The 20,590-nt window shown below is 39.0% G+C and overlaps 1 protein-coding gene across 2 annotated transcripts; it reads left to right on the top strand.

The window, feature by feature from the left end:
• The first annotated feature begins 2,940 nt into the window (after positions 1 to 2,940).
• On the top strand, positions 2,941 to 19,582 carry NXPH3 (neurexophilin 3). 2 transcript variants are annotated; one of them, XM_081344411.1, is made up of 3 exons: positions 2,941 to 3,229; positions 5,793 to 5,877; positions 14,578 to 19,582. In XM_081344411.1, exons 2-3 carry the CDS (start codon positions 5,806 to 5,808, stop codon positions 15,319 to 15,321), a joined length of 816 nt encoding a protein of 271 aa, XP_081200537.1. In that variant the 5' UTR covers positions 2,941 to 3,229; positions 5,793 to 5,805; the 3' UTR covers positions 15,322 to 19,582. The 2 variants fall into 2 exon arrangements, with proteins under 2 accessions (XP_081200537.1, XP_081200538.1); XM_081344412.1 differs by lacking the exon at positions 5,793 to 5,877.
• The last annotated feature ends 1,008 nt before the right edge of the window (positions 19,583 to 20,590 follow it).

Genomic DNA, 20,590 nt, shown 5'->3' with positions numbered 1-20,590 from the left:
CCAGTCAACAAACAAAATACCAATAAACAATAACCTAATGAAGAAACCACCAAGAACACTCCAACCAACACTGACAGGGCAAGCCACTAGTATATAAAAATAAGAGTAAACACCACTCCCTTCTAGCACTGATGATATTACCTAGCTTGGCAATGAAATATCTGCAAGAAAACCACCACAGACCACTTTTGCCCCCTTCGCTAAATTGTTTCTCATGGAAATGTATCAGTGGAATCTTTTTATCACATTGAACTCATAGTACAAAGATCATCAACCTTGACCAGATATATACAATGTGTTGCCATCAGTTATGCTAACTGTGATTCATAGGAAATGAGGATTACAGTCCTTGGAGGACAGCAGATTATCTAACCCAGATCTTAACCCTATTTGCCTAATGATTTGAATGTGTCTTTACAGATTAGATTTATAGAAAGCCATGATTTATAGAAGCCATGATTTCTTTAACCATGGTTTATTAAACAAATTACAACTGGTTTGGAATATCAATTGTGGATAAATGTAGTGACAAAACCTAGTCATGGAGCAAGACCGTGGCTCCATTTAGCCCATTATTTGTCCAGCTCAATCTTCATAGAATAGCCACTATCTTTACAATGTGTGAAGTACAATTCTCATGTTCCACAGTGTGGGAATATTTATTGTATCCAATATCTCAGATAAAAACTCTTCCCAACCAACACTTCCCAAGAGCCTTTTAAATGGAGAATCTGTAAACTGATCTTTAGGTTTTCAGTGTTCAATGTTTTGTGTCCATTGAACAGAAGCACCATCTCCAACTTTTTTGCATTGATAAAAGACCATCTCTTTCTCTGTTTGTAGAAACCTTTCTATCCACTTTTAGGTCAGCCAATGCATAAAAAAATCATGGTTTCATTGATCACACTACCAATATGAAAGTCCCACAGTATTATTTGAAGAAAGTGTTGGTATTTGATTCTCCTACACCAATATGGTTGGCTGAGCTGTGTTTTGCTATCTGCTAAAGACCAATCCAAGATGTAGAGCTTGAAGGATGTAAGCTTGAAAAGATCCTTGATGAGAAATGACCAGTTCCTGGTGTCCTTAAGCACCCTATTTTCTTTCTTTCTTTTTTCAAAGAAGAAAGGCTCATTTTCCTTAAACTTGCAAGAAGTTTATTGTTGCTCTTCTCTATCCAGATCCAGTGTTCGGTCCAGCATGTAAGAGACTGCTGGAATGCATCATTTGTCTCTACATCAGTATTTGTCGACCTTGGCAAATTTAAGCTATGTGGATTTCTACTCCCAGAGTTTCCCAACCAACGTGCTGCTGGGAAATACTAAGAGTTGAAGTTCATTCATCTTAAACTTGCCAAGGTTGAAAAGCATGCCCTAGCCTTTCATTCTGCTGCCCAGTGGCACTACCAGGACAGACCAGGTTTTGCTAGAGGTCAGAAGCTATTTTTAAGTAGAGGTTACTTGCTTTTTGGTTTAATTTAGAAAAAGGCACACCCGCATCTTCATGTTAATTCAGAAAAGAGAAGTTTTCTTCTGAGATAAGGCAGTCTAGCTACCTGAATAGTGCAATCCTAGAATGGATTATGGAATCAGGCTATTGTTCCTATCAGTTCAAGACAATCAATTTTGGTCAAAGCATTTCTCCTAAGATTTCACTCACTTTTTTTTTCTAGCCCTACTTGAAGAAGCAAATATTGAATCTTGGATCTTTGGCACGTAAAGCTTCTCTTTGCCCACCAAACAACAGCACTGCTGGTTTAAACTACGTATGATCCTTAATGTATATAATATGCAATATCCAGTCTTTATTGTAAAAGGAATGTGTTACAGAGAGAAAAAGAAGTGGAAATGAAATGATTTTTTTTAATGATTACGCCACTAAAACATAAGAGCACTAATGCATAAATGAATCAAAATTTAAGTGACGGGGGTTGGGGAGGAACAAAAATAAAGAACTGATCAGACAAAAAAGCTTAATTAATATTTTTATATGGGTATGACTCACTGGGAAGTTTTCTTGCTCAAGCTCCTTTGCAGCAAATTGGACCTGGAGCCCACAATTCATCCTCATCAGGCTTTAAGTAGGAGATTGTCTAGAGCAGACTATCCACAGTAGAGGCAGAAAGTATTGCCATCTCAGAGTCTCGGATGTTTCAGCCCAGCCCTGTATAAATCATACTGAGATTCAGAGATGTGGTGCAGTCCTAACACAAGTGGAGGACACAGGTTGGTAAAGGATGACCTTGAAATTCAACAAAGCATCGGAAGGCGGATGGTATAAGGAGAGAAAAAACAGACAAACAATGAGGGAGGAAAAAGAACATCAGGACGGGATTAGTGGGGGCAGGAGAATCTGGCAGATAGTTCATTCATAAGAGAGTATGGGGGGGAAAAAAACCAAAAGTGGCATTTTGCTGAGAGCCCCTCAGCCTGGGCAGCACTGTTGAGCAGGGTGCTGGGATGGCTGGTTTGGGGATATCAGAGGCAACCCTTCAAACCCTGTGATCAGTCTCATGAGGGGCTTCTCTTTCCCCTTCAGAAAAACCTCTTGTTGAAGTAACTTGCCTATTTTCCTACATTGTCATAATCTGTATCTTCACCCATCCCTATAAAATGCTATCAAAATCTTCCTGGTCAACTTAATACTGGATAACTATAGCATTACTGTATTCTTTCTTGTCTTTCTTCAGCTTTCCTTTTACTGGATCCCAGCCCGGCTGAGCAGGGGATAAATGAGCTGGAACTCAGTTCTTCTTCTCCTCCTCCTCCTTTTCAAAGTATTACAGCAAGTTTCCAGTTCAGGGCTGAGTTTCAAAGTTTGCAGACAGGCAAGGGTTAAGGCAGGACTCCGCTGCTCCAGCAGTGGCACCTGTCAGTGGGAGGGAAGCAGCGAGAGACTGGAGTGAGTTTTGCCCGAGTCTCCAGCAAAGCTGGAAAGCAGGCAGCAGCCACATGGAGATCTCCAGCTGCAGAGAGTGAGAAGAAGGCTGCGTTTTGCCCATGCCTGGCTGGAAAGAGACTATCAAGACAAAGCCTGGAATGGGGGGATCCTAGGAGGCCAGAGGCCAAATCATCCTCCTCCCCCCCACACACACACACACACCAAACAAAACCAAGGAGGCACTACAGAGCTCTCTTAGATCGCTAAGGAGGAGAGCAAAGAGGCTGAAGATATGCAGCTGACTCGGTGCTGTTTCATATTTCTTATCCAGGGGAGCATCTATCTTCTGGTGAGTGACCGAGGGGCTGGGGAAAGGGTAATGTTAGTGCTAGTGACATGGCTTTGGCAAATGTAAAGTCAAAGGGCTGCTTCTTAAACCGCCTCCTTACATTAGTATGTCCAAGCAGTTTCATGGTCTGCTGTCTCAATAGCACTTCTAGTTTGGCATGCGCTGCGCTCTGTTCTCCAATTGTCCTTGCACCAACTTTGCCGGGCAGGTCATTGCATCTTAGCTTTCAGAGGAACCTTCTGTTTAGGACCATCCTTTCATTCATCTTTCCATAAATGCCACCTCTTTTTCCTTTGCAATGATTCTTTGCTTGTGCTTTCAGCAGCAGCCTATTAACAGTTACCAGGATATGTTTATTTTGCTAGATGTATATACCACCTTTATTCCAGGAGCTTAAACAGAAGACTACATAGCATTCCTTTCCTCCAATTAACCCGCCCACCCACCCCCCAAACCAACAGCCTTGCTGGATAGGGTTGAGAGGGATAGTAGTTCAAAGTCATCCACTGAACCTCCATGGCTGAGGACAGACTTGACCAGATTTTGTCCTTCCAGATGTTGTTCAATACTTTGACCACAGCTCTATAAGGACACTGATTTTGAGGAATTGGCATTTCATCCAGAACAAACATTATTTTGCAGCCCCGAGTTCTTAAAGAGAAAGCACTGAGTCTAGTGCTAAAAACAGTTTATTGAACTGTTACAGATGTCGGATAAGTGACCCAGGTCACAAGCTGGAAGTTGTAGAATCTCCAGCCAGTTTCACTTTTTGGGGGGAAGGAGGATAAATTTATATCTTCTCGTAGCAATATCATCTGCCCAAGCAATCTTCATCCTGCATATTTCTCTGAAGCGACTACTAGAAAGCCACTACATACAGAAGTCTGTTTTGCCCCAAAGAAGAAGAAGAAGGTGCAACTCAGGGAAGTGAAATAATCTCCCAACCACAAGGGTGCAAAGGGAAGCTGTTGAGCATAGACAAATAGAAATATAAAAGTCTGTCCCTGAATGAGTTTTGAGTTTCATGGAGAGATTTGAATCGAATGCCAGAAACCCATGCTGAAATAAGGTAAACAATGTGATTGCCAGAATATATTTTTTTATCTTTCCTTTGAAAATGCAAATAATTTTGCATCTATCTTCTGTAGGAGTTGTCTTCTAAGCGGCTGCTGAAATTCACAAAATTAATTAGCAAAGTAGGCCATAGGAACAGAACAGGTTTCACTAGTGCTGAGAAGCATTGTTTACCTATCAACAGAGAGGAAGCATTTGCGTCAGTCAGAATGGAAAGGCACAACCATAAAGTTAATTTTAAAATCTTCCCCTCCCCCTCCCCCGTGCTCTGGAGTTGCGAGTTCAAGATGTGCTGCTCACTGATTGATCGACAGCAGTGGACTTCTATGATCCAAAAAGCTTTTTTGCTTGTTTTTTCTCCAGCAGTGGAGAAGGGAGAGGAAACAGGGAAATGATCCTGAGGCTTTGTAAACAGTGATTAAATGGGAGGATAGGGCAAGAGGTCTCTTTTGTCTTGGAATGGCTTGATCAGCATCACTGAAAACTACAATGATCTCTTGCCTCCCCACCTCCTCATATTGCATTTTTCAGCTCAGGAAAAAGCAGACACCCCACTTGGAACTAGGGCTCCAAGCCTCATCTCCTCTAGAAGCGAGTTAGGTTGCAGCCGAGAACAATCTCATGTTCTCTGGTGGAGATGGGCACAAACAGACCAGAACTCTCCTCTTTGCAAAACTGCTTTTCCCTCAATTGTGCATTGTTAATTGCAAAAGGAAGGAAAAACATTCTAGTCTACAGGGAAAGAAGCCTAGTTTTCTCTGGCAGCTGAGTGCCCTTTACTCCCTGTGGATCTGGTGCAGATCTCTCTTCCTCCCAGCACTGCAGCTTGGCTGAACAGACTGGGTTTGACTGATTGAATTTTGTAGTTGCCTCCTGTCTGGTCAGTGGTTGCCTCTTTTCTGTCATCTTGCCTCACCCTCTTTTTAAAAATGCATACCCTCTCTCACCAACAAATGGCTTGTTCAAAATTTGTGCAGATGGAAATAAATTGGATTGCACCAAGGAGCAAGATTGCAATCTCTTGTCCTTCCTAAGGGGGCAAGTTGGGAGGGGCCACTTGGCAGGATTCTAGAAATTACAAGGAGCCAGAAGAGTCTTTTGTTGCAACAGGAACAACCTTATATTGAATCAAAGCTTGAGCACTTTCAGCCAAGTGTTCTCTGCTCAGAGTAGCAGTAGCTCTCCTAGTTCTCAAGGGAAGCTGGTTCCTAAATACTGTATCTCATCTGAATCTAGGTTGGAGGTACTTGGGATGGAACCCAGTACATTCTTAATTGTGCAGTTACATATTGTCCATTTTGACTCCCAATATAAATATTACAGTGATCTCACTGGTTTAAAAATGAAGTCATCTGGCTCTTCTGGGACATCTAAGGGACCTTCTTCCCATTCACGTATTGGGACCCAGACATTTGCTTAGGGTAACCAGGGGGTTTTTATCTGCAAAACCTATGCACTTATCTTGAAATGCAGTGTCTCCTTAACTCAGGAGCAAGGAAAAGATGAAGCTCCTTCAACCAAACTCTTCAAAGACCTTGTTTTCAACCAGCTGTGGTCACTCCTTACAACACAAAGTAAGCACTTAGCTTAAAAATGGAGCGGAGAGATCTCTTGTTTTGCAAGTCTTCCTTCATTGCCTTTTAATTTAGAAAGTGCAGCAAGATGTTTTTGTACCAGAACAATATTAGTGATTTTAATTTAATATTATACTACTGACAGATGTACTGGTAATGTCCTTATTTTTAAAAAAAAGTTGCATGAAAGGGGGGGTTCACTTTGTAACCCTGGGATATTTTAATGCTGCTTTGAAGTTCCAGAAGACCAAAAAATATACTGTTTTTAAATAATCACCAGGTGAGATAGCAACTACTTTCCCCATTTTCAAGATGTGGAAATGGAGGAAGTGTTAAGAGGCAGACATTTAATGAATGCACAGCAGACGGAAGTTGGTGATGATGAAGGATTTTTAAATTGCAGGGGCCCCCCCCCATGCCTGCCTAGAGACAGGGCTCCATTTAACAAGCTTACCAGTTGTGGAGCACCACAAGGTCTCTTATGTTCTCCTTTGTATAAATCCCCTCCTTTTAAAAATTGACTCCAGCATCCAGATCACCATAAGATGAATATATAAACAACTTGCCTGTCTCTAGATTGGAACTGGGGATACTCACTCACTGGCTCCAATGTCATAAGAATAGCCAAGTCTTATTTGGCACCCAGCAGAGTCAGTCCCAGTGGCTCCCTGAGTTAATATCAGTGGAAGTACTGTTAAATTTAAGCAGAAGTGGTAAATGCTCCAACACTGGAAGTTTTTAAGAAGAGACTGGCCAGCCACTTGTCTGAAATGGTATAGGGTTTCCTGCCTGAGCAGGGGGTTGGACTAGATGACCTCCAAGGTCCCTTCCAACTTATTATTATATGTACAGAGCCACCCAGTTTGATGGCCATCAGAACTGAAGGTCAAGGGTTCTCACCAAAAATGTTCTAATCCAGGTCCTACATGTGAGCAATTCTGAGAAAGTTATTGGTGGCACAGCTCATTATTTTTAAGAGTGAAACCATTTAGAGCAGCATCATAATAACTCTGAAAGATTGGTTGGGCCAAAAATAATGTGTGCCCCAACTAAAATTATTGTGGCCTGGCTGATTTGTATGGTTGTTTACATTTACAGTCTTAATGCCATGATGGATACATAAAAGTTCTTCCTGAGGTCAGAAAGAGAGATTTTTAAGAAAAAAAATTAAATGTATGCATTTATGTGTGTATGTTTGTCTGTGTGTGTGTTCTAGGAGGGAATCTTGTGTGTGTATGTATGAGTGAATAAGTGTTCTAGGAGGAAATCCTTTTGTAATATTTGATGCATTCAAGTAAATAGCCATCTTGAAGGGCAAGCTGGTATTAACATCAAAAACCCATGCTGAGCTGAGGTTTATTTATCAAGTTAATATTCTGAACTACTGCACTAGACTGAAGCTGTGGAGCCAATATTCCTATCCTACCCTCAGCTAAAATTCTACAATTCTTAGAAAGGGAAAACTTCCCCAATGGCTTTATTGACTAGGCTTGCTGGGAATTGCCTTCAGTGAATGCTGGAGGGCCACAAGTTTACCACTGTTGCTGCTCATCTCTAAGGCTGAGAGAAAGCCCCACTGAATTTGGTGATATTCTCAACAGGCATGCACTGGTTTGCTGCTAAGATGGTCTACCAGCAAATATATGAATTGAAAATGATGCTTAGATCAAGTGAATGAGTAATACAGCCTACCAATACGTTAGTCATCCTGACAACAGTGCCGCAGGGTTCTGTACAGATCACCATGCCCAGTATCTACCCCTGCCCTCCTCTTCTCAAATATTTTTAATAATAAAAAAAATAAGTTTGAGCAACATATTTACGAAGTTCCTTGGGGGAAGCCAGCAGGACATGACCATATCTGGTTCAGAAAGAAGAACCCCTGATGAAATAGAAGGTAAAAATACAACGAAAAAGTGAAATATAAATAAATCTGGGTCATTAGAGTAGGCTTTAGTGTAACCACCAGAATACAATTTCAGAATACCCAGCCATCACAATAAGTCTGACAATAATGAGATAGAACCCAAGCATCAGAAACATCAGAATAAGTCTGACAATAATGAGATAGAAGTCAAGGTCATTTTATGGATCAGTCAGATTAAGTGCCCAATGCAGAGAATAAGAATAGATGGACAGAACTTGCAGTGGATATAGCTGAATACTCCTCCACCCACCCCCTAGGATTTTTATTGGGATCATTACTTTTTAATTTGTTCCTAAACCATTTGGATTTAGGAGTAATCAGGAAGGTGGCCAAATTTTCTAACAGGGTCAAGTTATTTGGAATGATTAAAAGAAATGCAGCTTCTGAAAGGCTACCAAATGATCTCTTCAAAGAACGAAAACAGGCATTAAACTCACACATATGGCACAAGGTAAGCAACTGAAGTGGTGGACATGGAGAGAGGAAAAATCCTGATTTCATTTGATAATGAAAAAATGTGATTAGCCAAGAAAGGAATCCAAAGGGTTTGGTAGATACTTTAATTAAAATATTTGCTGTAGCTGTTGTCAAAAGAAACAGTGCTTGTTGGGATTGTTAGGGAAGCAATTAAAAACAAAACTGCCAACATAAAAACTGTGAATAAAAATATTCTAGTTGCAAAGAAAGTGAGGAAAGAATAGTTTTTCTTCTTCCACAATTCTTGAAGCCTTAATCATCCATTAATGCCAAATGGTGGGAGAAAAGGAAGTATTTTGCAAGCGGCATCATTAAGCTGTGAGATTTGGTGCTGCAAGATACTATGATGCCCATAATTTAGTTGGGTTTGAAAGGATAGATAACCTTTATTGTCATTTTTTACGGTGCGCACAATGACACACATTAAAAATGAAATTTAGTTGCTTGCTCTCAAAGTGTACACATACATAACAAACATTTAAACATACTATATACAACATATGTATAGACCTACACCCTTACAGGGAATTATAATACTAAGAACATAAGAAGAGCATACCTGGACAAGCCAAGGGACATTCTAGATCTCAATTTTGTGTGAAAAACTGTCTAACCAGATCCAGAGAGCTGGATCCGGTGAGCTCATAAGTACAGTCCAGAATGTGTCTAGAGCAGCTACTATTTAAGGAACCACAGTCTCTGATTCAGAAGATCCTATACAGCCATCAACTCTAATATTTATTTATTTATTTATTTATTTATTTATTTGTTTTTATAAACCGCCCTTCTCCCGAGGGACTCGGGGCGGTGTACAGAATAAGGTAGGCATACAGAATGAACAATAGTGAAAAAAACAATAGTAAAATACAAACTGGGACCCCAATTAGAGCTATCAGGCCAGGCCGGACTGCTGGAACAGGTAAGTTTTTAATTCGCGCCGGAAGGTGCGGAGGTCGGGGGCCATCCGGATTTCGGTTGGTAAGCTGTTCCAGAGGGCTGGCGCACCCACTAATAGCCACAGATAGTGCATTAGCGTACATGAATTTTCTCTTCACCCTTGGTCTCATTCTCTCTTCACACAATCTAAGCTGATGGCTATCATTATATAATATTGGAAACAAATTCCAAAATCTGGGTAATCTTCTCAAAGGCTATATATACTGCCTCCAGGATCAGAAGCAGAGTACATCCAAGTCTGTCAGAAGAGGGTATTACATATTATTTCATATTTATAGGCTCCTATCCAAACTCCACCATTCCTAACAGTGAAAACAATTAACCAATGGAAGGAATTGCCTTCAGAACTTTTGGGTGCTCCATCACTGGAGGCTTTTAAGAAGAGATTGGACAGCCACTTGTCTGGAATAGTATAAGTCTTCTGCTTGAGCAGGGGGTTAGATTAGAAGACCTCCAAAGTTCCTTACAACTCCCTTGTTATGTTAATGTTTTTTTATCTGACAAAACACATGCCAAATAAAACATCAGGGCAAAGGTTTATAATTTGCATATTCTATAGCCATATGTAAAATATCTTTATTTCAATCTCTGGCATTTCTCAGTTGAAGGTATTGGTATTGATACATGGAGTTTTTGCTTCACATCAAAATGTACAGGCCTTGCTACTTTGTCCCATTCCAATTCTCATATTTGTACAAACAACATAATGCTCAAGCTAAATAAGAATGAGGTCTTTATTTAATTTAATTTAATTTAATTTAATAATATTTCTATACCGCCCTTCTCCCGAAGGACTCAGGGCGGTGAACAGGGCAAGAATAAAAATACAAGATTACAAAAGTTAAAAAAATAATTAAATACATGCCCATATACTAAAAATACATCTTAAAACCCCAATAAAATAACAATAGCAACCCCCCCACTCCCCTCATCAGGCCAGGCCAGCTTGTTCAAAAAAGTATGTTTTTAGGTCACGGCGAAAGGAGCGAAGATCGGGCGCCGTCCGGAGCTCAACCGGTAGCTGATTCCATAGCTCCGGGGCGCCCACAGAGAAGGATGAGTTGCTAACTTTAGAAAATTTGGAATAGTCAATATGGGGCTGGTGGAAATGTATTCTGGCCATCTATCAGGCAGATTGCTATGCTGTCTTCATCATGAATACTAATGGGAGATAGGGGGAGGGGACAACAGCTGGTAGCTACATTTTTTTATCCCTAAAATATACCTCCCCTTCTGGAAAAAGGACCTCTGATGAAATCAACTTTTAAGCATTCATCAATTTATTGTTTCTTCTAAAGATTATATTTATTTCACTGATGGTTTTAAGACTAAGGATGTGTCCAGACTGTCTCTAGGCTGTCTTCAAACCTCACCATAAAGAGACATTTATGAGTTTATGTTGTGGCATTTCTATTGTTGATATGGTCTGTCAAATTGTAATCAGCTCCTAGTGATTCCACAGATAAAAACTCTCTGTTCTCTATCACACCACTTCATGCAATTATTGTGGTTGCATTCCTGTCGTTTCCACTATTTTTGTGTATCCACTTCATGCACTGTGGGATCCTCCTCCTCCTCCTCCTCCTCATTTCCACCTAGCCAGCATTATCATATTTTCTAGTGATGAATCAGCTCTTGTTATGTGTCTAAAGAACAACCATTATTATATAGCATTTCTAGGCTGTTCCTATTCTAATAGAAAAAGATAACGAGGTAAAAACTTGAAGATGACACTGGACCATTGAAAGTGCTGGATCTAGCATAGGTTGATGGGCATGATCTGGGATTTGCTTCAAGCAGGAAAAAATCTTAAATTGGCATTGCAACAGCATTTATTTTAACAGTAAATGTCAATAGCAAAATTTGTGAACCAACTATTTGCCTAGTGTCTTTGACTACAATTCTCATAAGCTTTATTTCTGCATGACAGTTGTTTGGAGATTTTGAGGACAACACATATCCTGGTTAATCCATGGGAGGATATTGGAACATCAGGGAAATATTAGTATCGCTTTTATTCCCTTTAATAAATGGTGTGGTTTCCTTCTTTTTGTACAAGATGGGTTATATTGGAATAAAAGATTAGGTGTTCTCTGCTAAAAGATGGTATATAGATTAGTGAAACTCTTTTTATAGTTTTCTGAACTGTTGTTTTTTTTGCTTATAATGGTTACACAATTTCACCATCATATTAAACTTTTCGTCTGCAATTGTTACATTATGCTCATTTTACCATTATCCACTGTATTTTTTTAATGAATTGCTTTCTGTTTTAATTTCTCAAGTGCTCTTTCTTTTGATGGAAATGAGGGATACAAATCTGATCAATGAAATTTCCTACTGGAGAAAGAAGAGGTTCTGACCAAAAGAGCCTGGATTCTCTTTAAGCTTTCCCAGGCAATTCAGAAGTAGAGAGAGAGAGAGAGAGAGAGAGTGGGAGGCTGTGGGTTTCTCCTAAACAGCCCTAGAATGAGGCTGCATTGCAGGAAAACCATTGAATATCACAAGCCTGCAGCCATTGATTCCTTGTTTGTCCTGAGCTCTGCAAGATATCACGGAGAAACCAATACATACCTATACACACAAATGGACATAGATGGGGGAGTAAACAGTTTTATGTTTATATTTTTAAGGCAGTCCAGTTCTTAAAACCCTTGGTTACCTAGCCAATCAAATTATATTGAGTGATCCACAGGTCATGCTAAAATTGGACAAGAGGAAAGAATCAACATTTTGCAACTATCGGTGTGTACCATTCATTTAAATATTTCTCTTCCATTTGAAGTTGATAATATCCTGACACCTGCCTATTATTTTCTTTGTTCATAGCTTTCAACCACTCACTGAGTCTGTCCACCAGTTAAAAAAAACATGTTTAAGACAAATATTCAGGGATGGACCGTCCTTCCAGAGCAGGGCTTCTCAACTTTGGCCACTTTTAAGATGTATGGATTTTAAATACTGGAATTCCCAGCCAGTATTTTGGCTGGGGAATTCTGGGAGTTGGTCCTACATCTTAAAATGACCAAGGCTGAGAAGCCCTTGGAAAGGTTATGGGAAGAAAGGAAGGAAGGAAGGAAGGAAGGAAGGAAGGAAGGAAGACCATGCTTGTTCCTATGAAAATTCAGAATTTGTTTTCTTTTTTATACACTATTTTAATTCTACCTGATACCTTCCTCCAGTACCTCTTAGGTTTATATAATTTTTTCTCATTTCCTCCTGAAATCAAAGAAGGGGAAAGGAAGAAATCAAATGCTAGAAATCTCCCAAAGATTTAAAAGTTTTTGCATCAGAATTCAGAATTCAGAATGGGTTAAAAAATCCAGGGGGGATGAATTTGGGTCTGTAGGATCTAATGTTCCACTTCCTTACAAAATCAGAATATGGGAAGGATTTCAAACTACTTTGGGGTTATATATGTAGTAAAGCATTTTCCTGAATCAACAGTGGGATAAAGAGGGAAAAGTCTTTTTATTTTCTTTTTTTGTCTTAATTCAAGAATTCCATAATTTCCAACACTGGAACTCTTAAAAAGTGTACATGGGATTGTGCTGCTCATTGCTCTGCTTGTTTGTTTTCACTTTACTGTTACTTATGCATGAAATTTTATTCTAGGTGTGACGCCATCTAGAATTCAGGCATCCTGAGGAACTATTGTTTATGGTTCAAAAATAACCCTGCTTTTCTCCTTGGTTCATATCTCTTTTCTCCCTTCTTCCCATTTTCTGTAAGAAATCCTGCGGCTTTTGATTCTGTTTTCATTAATTGGTTTTGTGATCCTGCCAACCATGGTTGATCTTCACTTTTGTCTGCTTATAAAAGCAATATTTCTCACAATAGCTCATGAAGTTATTTTCCTTCAAACAATTTTTTAATTAATTAATTTATTATTTAATGAGCTTTTAGGGCTGCTCAACTCAAGCAATCATTTTTGGATAGCAATATTACAATATACTATTTCCTTCTTTAATGCTTGATTGTTTATTTATTAGATTTAAATCCTCCAGAAGCTGACGGTTGTATACACTGTACTCTTACTTTAGTTTTTCTGGAAATATTACTGTGAGTTTCCATGTCTGGGTGTCATGAAGAGGGATGAATTTGGATCTATGGAATCTAATGTTCCACTTCCCTGTAAAGTATGGGAAGGATCTAAAACGAGTTTTGGGGTTTATATGCACTAAAATGTTTCCCTGAATTAATGGGAGGGTCATGGAAGAGAAAAGTAGGGGAGTTTTTTTGGTCCTAATCCACAATTCCATAATTTCCAAATTCAGTTTAACATCTTAATCATGGAAATGTATTTTCTTGGGGTAAAGTGGGGGAAGACACACAAAACTGAGGATTAAATGGGTTCAGTTTCATTATGATAAACTATAGCTTAGTGCCTGTTTAAAATATGTCTTGCCTTCTCTTCTCTCCTACTCTTTTAAAATGAGTTTTGGAATCTTTTCCCATTCATTGTTTGCCTTTTTTTTCTTCATATCCAGGCATAATAAAATCCGAAGTCATACAACTCACCTATTAGTTTATGTCTAATTTTGGACGTCTCTCCATTTGGGACCATATTTGGGGTAGAGACCTTTCTGTCAAGCACTAAATCTTTTCATGGTATTATGTAATAAAAAACCAAATTTAGCACAGATGAAAGTTTAAAAGATCATTGCCCACATAGAAGCAGGTCTTTCTTTTTTTCAGGGCACTGGGCTTTTAGCTTGCTGTAAAAGCCAATTTTTTCATGAAATTAAAAGGTTTATAAATACATAAAAACTACTTATAGGCTACTCATATATCACATTGCACTACTATTTAAAACACTCACTCACACACACACACACACACACAAACACACACACACACAGAGAGAGAGAGAGAGAGAGAGAGAGAGAGAGAGATCAATAATCACAATGCTTGTAATATTAAATCTTATTTGCTTGTAATATTAAATCTTAACTGATAAAATCATACATATGAAAGACCAAAAGAATTCAACCACATTATTTTGTGACTATCAAGTTTTAGATAATAGTCAGAATTTTCATAGTTATCCTGCACAAGTTCTCCCCTTATAGGGGCCAGATTATATACAAATTACAATTTGTTATACAAATAAAATTCTATCTAACCATCTGTATTCCCAGTCAATAATTATGTTGACTAAGTTTTCTAGGAGCTGTGGATGCAACTGATCTGAAGGACAACGTGTTGGGAAAGTGTTTTGCCATGATTCTAACTATCAGTCATGGAATTGGAAGGTGCAATTGAAACCATGGAGTCCAGCTGCCTCCCTGAAGGAAAAATGAGGTAATGAGGTCCTGCTATCCTCTTGTTCCATATAGGTAATCTGTGGCCAAGATGAGGCAACAGAAGAGGAAGAAGAAGAAAATGGAAAATCCTCCAAAGCTCAACAAAGATCCAGAGTGCAAAAGAAAAAAGCCCAAGTCTCCTTAAAGTCCTCTGTAACTCCATCTTATTTCCAGAACACAACTCTCTTAGAATTGGTCTCCAGTAATGCACCAGAATTTTGGAATATCCTAGATAGTTTGTCCAAGCAGGGACAAAGCAAACAACCTCGTGGAAGAAGAGATTCCCTCACCAATCCTAGTCAGTTCAAAAAAATATTTGGGTGGGGTGATTTCTACTCCAACATCAAGACAGTAAAACTCAACCTCTTAATTACAGGCAAAGTGGTTGATCATGGGAATGGCACAGTCAATGTGTTCTTTCGTCATAACTCCACTGGCCAAGGGAACATCTCAGTCAGCTTGGTACCACCAAACAAAGCAGTTGAGTTTGATCTTGAGCAGCAAATCTTCATAGAGGCAAAAGAATCAAAGATCTTCAACTGCCGGGTGGAGTCTGAGAAGGTGAGCAAATCAAAGAAGACTACCCTGTGCACTTATGACCCTTCTAAAACCTGCTTCCTGAACCACACACAGAGTCAGGTCTCTTGGGTTTGCTCCAAGCCATTCAAAGTTATCTGTATCTACATAACCTTCTACAGCATAGATTACAGACTTGTGCAAAAAGTGTGTCCTGACTACAACTACCACAACAATGTTCCTTATTACCCTTCTGGGTGATGACATACCTCTTTTGAATGTAAAGCAACTCATGTCTCAAATGTCACTTGATTGAGGACTGGGGAAGGAAAATAGACTATGAAGAGATTGAAACATGCCTCACCAATGCCAGGCATACACCTGGCTTCTACTAAGAGACATTGAGTTTGGGAAAGAGATGGAGAGGACATGAATGGACATATCCTTGAAACACTTTACCCTTTCATGTATACATTTAGCCAAAATATTTCAGTGCTTATGGTGGAAAGCCCACAGTGTGCTTTCATTTCAGCATTGTTATTTAACAAGTGATGTAATCCATCAGGGGTACTACTGTTGAGGTTTGCATCTGTCAACAGCCACATGTGGGGGAAGCAATCTGTAGGAGGTCATGCGTCAAAAATGCATAAGACTCAAGCAAACAGTGGTCATGGTCAGAGTCAAAAGTGGAAGAGGCCATATTTTGCCATTTGACATGTCTTTTTCTCTTTTTGTTACTGCTTTTTCTATTTCCCCTTTGCTTCTTTCTCAGTATCCCTGTGACTGATGCTAAGAGAAATCTAAACTGGTCAGAGAGCTTTGGGATCATTCATAGAAATTAGATGAAATAAGATGCTTCTTGACCATGCCACATTGTTGAATGGGTGCTGTTTAACATTTTTCCCCATAACAGGGACCGCCATGGGTCACATGGAAGATATCAGGGTTCCAGATGGGAGGGATCCAATGGCACCTTGGTAGAAATAAACTATTTTACCCCATCTACTTCCTTGCCTGAGCACTTCACCATCTCATCCATCCCTCGCATTTTATCCAGTTTTAATATCACTAAGTTTAATTTTAACTCACTAAAAATTAACAGCCAGTAAGAGGATCTGAATAAAAGACTTGGAAGGCTGTATTTAGGTATCTGTATCTGAGTCCCAGATGGTACACTACAGTTTAAGGAATGTTTTTCATCCCTTGGGATTGATATGTATATTTCCCTTTTGGCCACTCTTAAAAACTGAAAAAAATTCTGCTTCCCTAGCTTTCACTCTCTACCCATGGTCCCTGAAAATTTCTAAGTCTGAAACTAGAAAATTGAATAGAAACACTAGAACATTCAGCATTCCAAAGAGCACTGCAGGGACATAATTTATACATGATCCCCTACTTGACATAGTGGTAGAAAACCTGATCCTTTAGTTCTAATCCTTTTTCAGTACTATTGCCCTAAGTCTCTCTCCCAATCGCTAACTTGAACCAATATATAGCCAGATCCTAACTGCATTCTTATGGGTCAGTTTTCCTTGAATAGAACACAAATATAGATTATATGCTGTGATGATGTCTCTATCAAAACACTGAGGGTTTGGGACTAGCATTGCCAGAGAAAATAAAAGTTACCCAAATGGAATCATAGTGTTGTTCCTTTGATTTAAATTAATCTTAATGATTTTTTTTAAAAAAAAAAATAAAACAGATTTGGCCAAATCTGCAGAAACAAACTGGGAAGAATTGGATTGGGGCTGAGTCATAGCAAGAACTTTAGTAGTAGTAGATATGACCTGAAGGTAGAGAAACTTTTTCACTCATATTCATCTACTTGGTCTTGAGGAGCTCCCTGGACTGTTGGAAGCTTGTATTTGCTTCTTGATGATTAGATTTTGCCAGCATTGGAAACTGCTACTTTAGGGAATAAAAACCCATACCTTTTCAATTATATTCTTGTAATGTCTCTCCTAACGTTTGAGACAAGGAGGGAGAAACACTGTTTACTCAAGGAAGTAGAAGGACAAAGCACATCCTCACGTTACTGGACAAAGGAAGATTGATTCAAATCTGGGTGAAGCTGTCTCAGAGGAGAGATAGCTTGCTTGCTAGGAATTGTGAAATTAGTCCTTGGCTGCAGCCTTGCAGAATTGACACCACTTGTCTAAGGCAGAAAATGTCATACTGGAAGAGACAGGTAGATCTTCAATTCAAGGAATTAGGAAAATGGTGTTGAGAATATACCCCTCTGCAGATTTAAACACTGCAGAAAGACATTATTTACTATTCCAAGATTATGAGAAAATATGACAGATGGCAGTTTAGAAATGTCTTTCCACAATCCAATATTGTCAGAATGTGTTTGACTACAGGAGTTATCCTCATTTGCATGGCACCAAGTTGAAGAATCCTAGTCTAAAGGCTACTTTAAAGGATGAGTAATCATTTGGTTCCAGCTGTAAATGTTTTAGAATGTTGAAAGATATAGGGGACACATAGAGAAAATTTCCCATATATTTTGAATAGCATTTTTCTCTTGAGGTGTGAAAAGGGGATGGAGAAAGACATACTATGTGTAATATCTGCATTGACAACCATTTCCACCTCACTGGTCAACCATTCACATGTTGTAGATTCTGGCTTAATGGTCTTTGGAGAGTCTCTATTTGGCAGGAAATAGGCACAAATTTGCATGCTTGTGAGCCTTGTACTGAGTGAAACTTGTGCCCCTATCTTTACCCTGAACACACCTCTACTTGTCTATAAAAGATTTAGCAAACCTCCTACAGAGCTTTCAGTCTTGGATGGCTACATATTTTCTAGCTGCAGTTTTAATATTCTGAGAAAAAAGAAATAACAAAGGAAATGATAGGGGGAAAAAATCAGAGTCCACCTTGTTCTAATGCTCTGTCCAAACAACCTTTTTAATGACTCAGTTGCTGTAGCATTGCACACATTGCATGAAGGTAGAATTTGGCGCTATTCAAATTCAGTTGTAAGAAATGTTACTGTTTCTCAGTTCCAAATTTATGCTTTTTCCCAAAGAGAAATTCATTATTCTTTCATTACAAACAGATATACCTTCACATCAAGGAAAGATGCCAAATTTGTTTGAAATTCTGCATCTGTACCAAATGCTTTCTGATGCTCAGTGGCACAGAAGCACATGGAGGGACTGTGGGGGCAATGAACACAGCAAGTGGCAGTCATAAAGAGCTTCCATGCACCTGGGCATCTTTTGGTCCTCAGAAAAAGCATCTGCAGTCTGCTCAATTAAAATAAAATTAATGTTAGGGGGGGAAAATAAGCCAGTGTTAAGCTTCTAAAGAGCTCCTTACTTCAACAAAGGTTTGTGTAAAGCATCGCTATGAAACTGTTTCGTAAAGCAGTGTGGACCCCCTTGCTTATAAACATCAACAAAGCGGCCACTTTACTTCATTTTATCTCAGCTCTGAGGCCTCTCCTGGCAGTTCCAACAGACAGAAAAGATGTTCTGCACATGCCCTAAGCAGACACAAAACCTCTAATGGCTGTTGGAATGGCTGGTCAAAGCTCTAAGGTAATGTTAATTTGCTTGATGAAGTGAACCATATTGTCTCTACATCTGAAGATGAGCCTCTCATGCCCTCTAATAAAAATTTTCGAAATTTAACTTCATCATCTTCACATCTTATAAAATTTCATAGAGCTTGCTCAAGATTTCACAAAGTCTCATTGACAACATTACAGTCGCGTGTTTCTGATTCAAGTAAAAATGCAGGGGAGGGCTTTCACCATCTCAGGAGACTTGATCTCAGGAGATTACAAATGATTTGTGAGGGGAAGGCAACTTAGCCCCCATGCGATGTCACTTGGGACTTGAAAAAGTTGCTGACTCCTGATAAACACTGTGCAAATGGCAGTACACAATCACACTATGATTGTACATAGGTAGTTTTAATTTGCCTAATATAGCAAATTCACCTGTAGAAATATTCCCTAGGAGTTCCTAATTTAACTTTTCTGGTTTCAGATTTCAGGCTTTGTTTTAACATTAAACCTAGACTCATTGGATTGCCCCAGACAATTAATTCTAAATGGGCTGCCTATGCATTGATGACTGACCTCAGAGGTTATTGTAAGAGATGGGATCATAATTTATAGAATCTTTGGTGCTATCAAACAGCCTTCCCCAAAGTGGTGCCCATCAGAAGTGTTGAACTTCCGTTTCCATAATCCCCAGCTAGTATGGCTAATGCTGTGGAGTTGTGGTCCCATATCTTTAGGAGACATGAGGCTGTGAGAAATTGTTATTAAAAAGGTTTGGAAAAAGGTTTGCTACTCTCCTGCTTTTTCCAAGTTTTAGTGCTGCTCCCATCAATCTACCTAACATTCATCTTTCTCCAAGGGTTCTTCTGCTTCTTTGTGCCAGATCACTATTTTGTCTACAATTTGCTCTATTATTTCCTCTTTCTCTCTGATTAAAGAATGGCCACACTGACTGTATCATGTATTTATTTTTAATACTGTCATTGAAATGGAGAATAAAGCTTCCTTCTGCATCGCAGGGGGGCAGTATGAAAAGTGGCTTTTGGTTTTGTTGTGAAAGCTAACAGAAACCTCTTTTGTCTAGGCTAATACATTTATGAAGAGATGGATCATAAAAATGCACCAAAAATGAGAATTTTGGGGAAATGGGTTGCTCCTTTCTATGGGATTCTTTTTGTCCAAATTTTGCTCTTCAACAACTTTGATTTGGTTCATTTTTGATGGATGCCCTTCAAAAATGGTGTTCACAAATTCCATCAAGGGTTTTCAAACTTTTTTCAGGCTGCATTGACCTGTTAATTTAAAAACATAGAATAGAACCCTTCATCAATAAGAAAATATTTTCTAATGGAATGGATTGGGTTGAAAAAGAATAGAATAGAATAGAATAGAATAGAATAGAATAGAATAGAATAGAATAGAATAGAATAGAATAGAATAGAATAGAATAGAATAGAATAGAATAGAATAGAATAGAATAGAATAGAATAGAATAGAATGCTATATTTGAATTATATTTTCCTTTATTCTCTCAAGGAACCCACCCCCTAAAATTCTTATGCCCTAACACACACACACACACACACACACACACACCTCTTTATGTGTGTTTGTATGCAAGTCTTTGAACTAGTGTTGACAACTGGTGACTGCTAGTACATGTCCTTGGAGTTTTATGCCAAGGTTTCAGAAGCAGTTTGTCCTTGCCTCCTTCTTCCTAAGACTGAGAGAAAATGACTAACTCAAGGTCACCCAGTGGTTTTCATGCCTAAGGTCTCCTAGTTTCTAGCCTGATGCCTTAACCACTACACCACATCTCTTCTCCAGTGAGCTCTAGGGATCCACAGAACATAATTTGATTAGATGCTGTCTTTGCCAAAGAAATGCAACCATTAAGGATTACTAATATCAAAAGAGAACATTCTAGGAGGAGTTCAGTTCTTATGTCAATTAAAAACAGAAGTCAGATGTGTTTGATGAAGGATGAACATCTATATCAAATAATGTT

Source organism: Vipera berus, assembly GCF_964194415.1.
Source record: "Vipera berus genome assembly, chromosome: Z".
NCBI classification, from domain to species: Eukaryota; Metazoa; Chordata; class Lepidosauria; order Squamata; family Viperidae; genus Vipera; species Vipera berus.
This window is presented reverse-complemented; position numbering and strand designations above follow the sequence as displayed.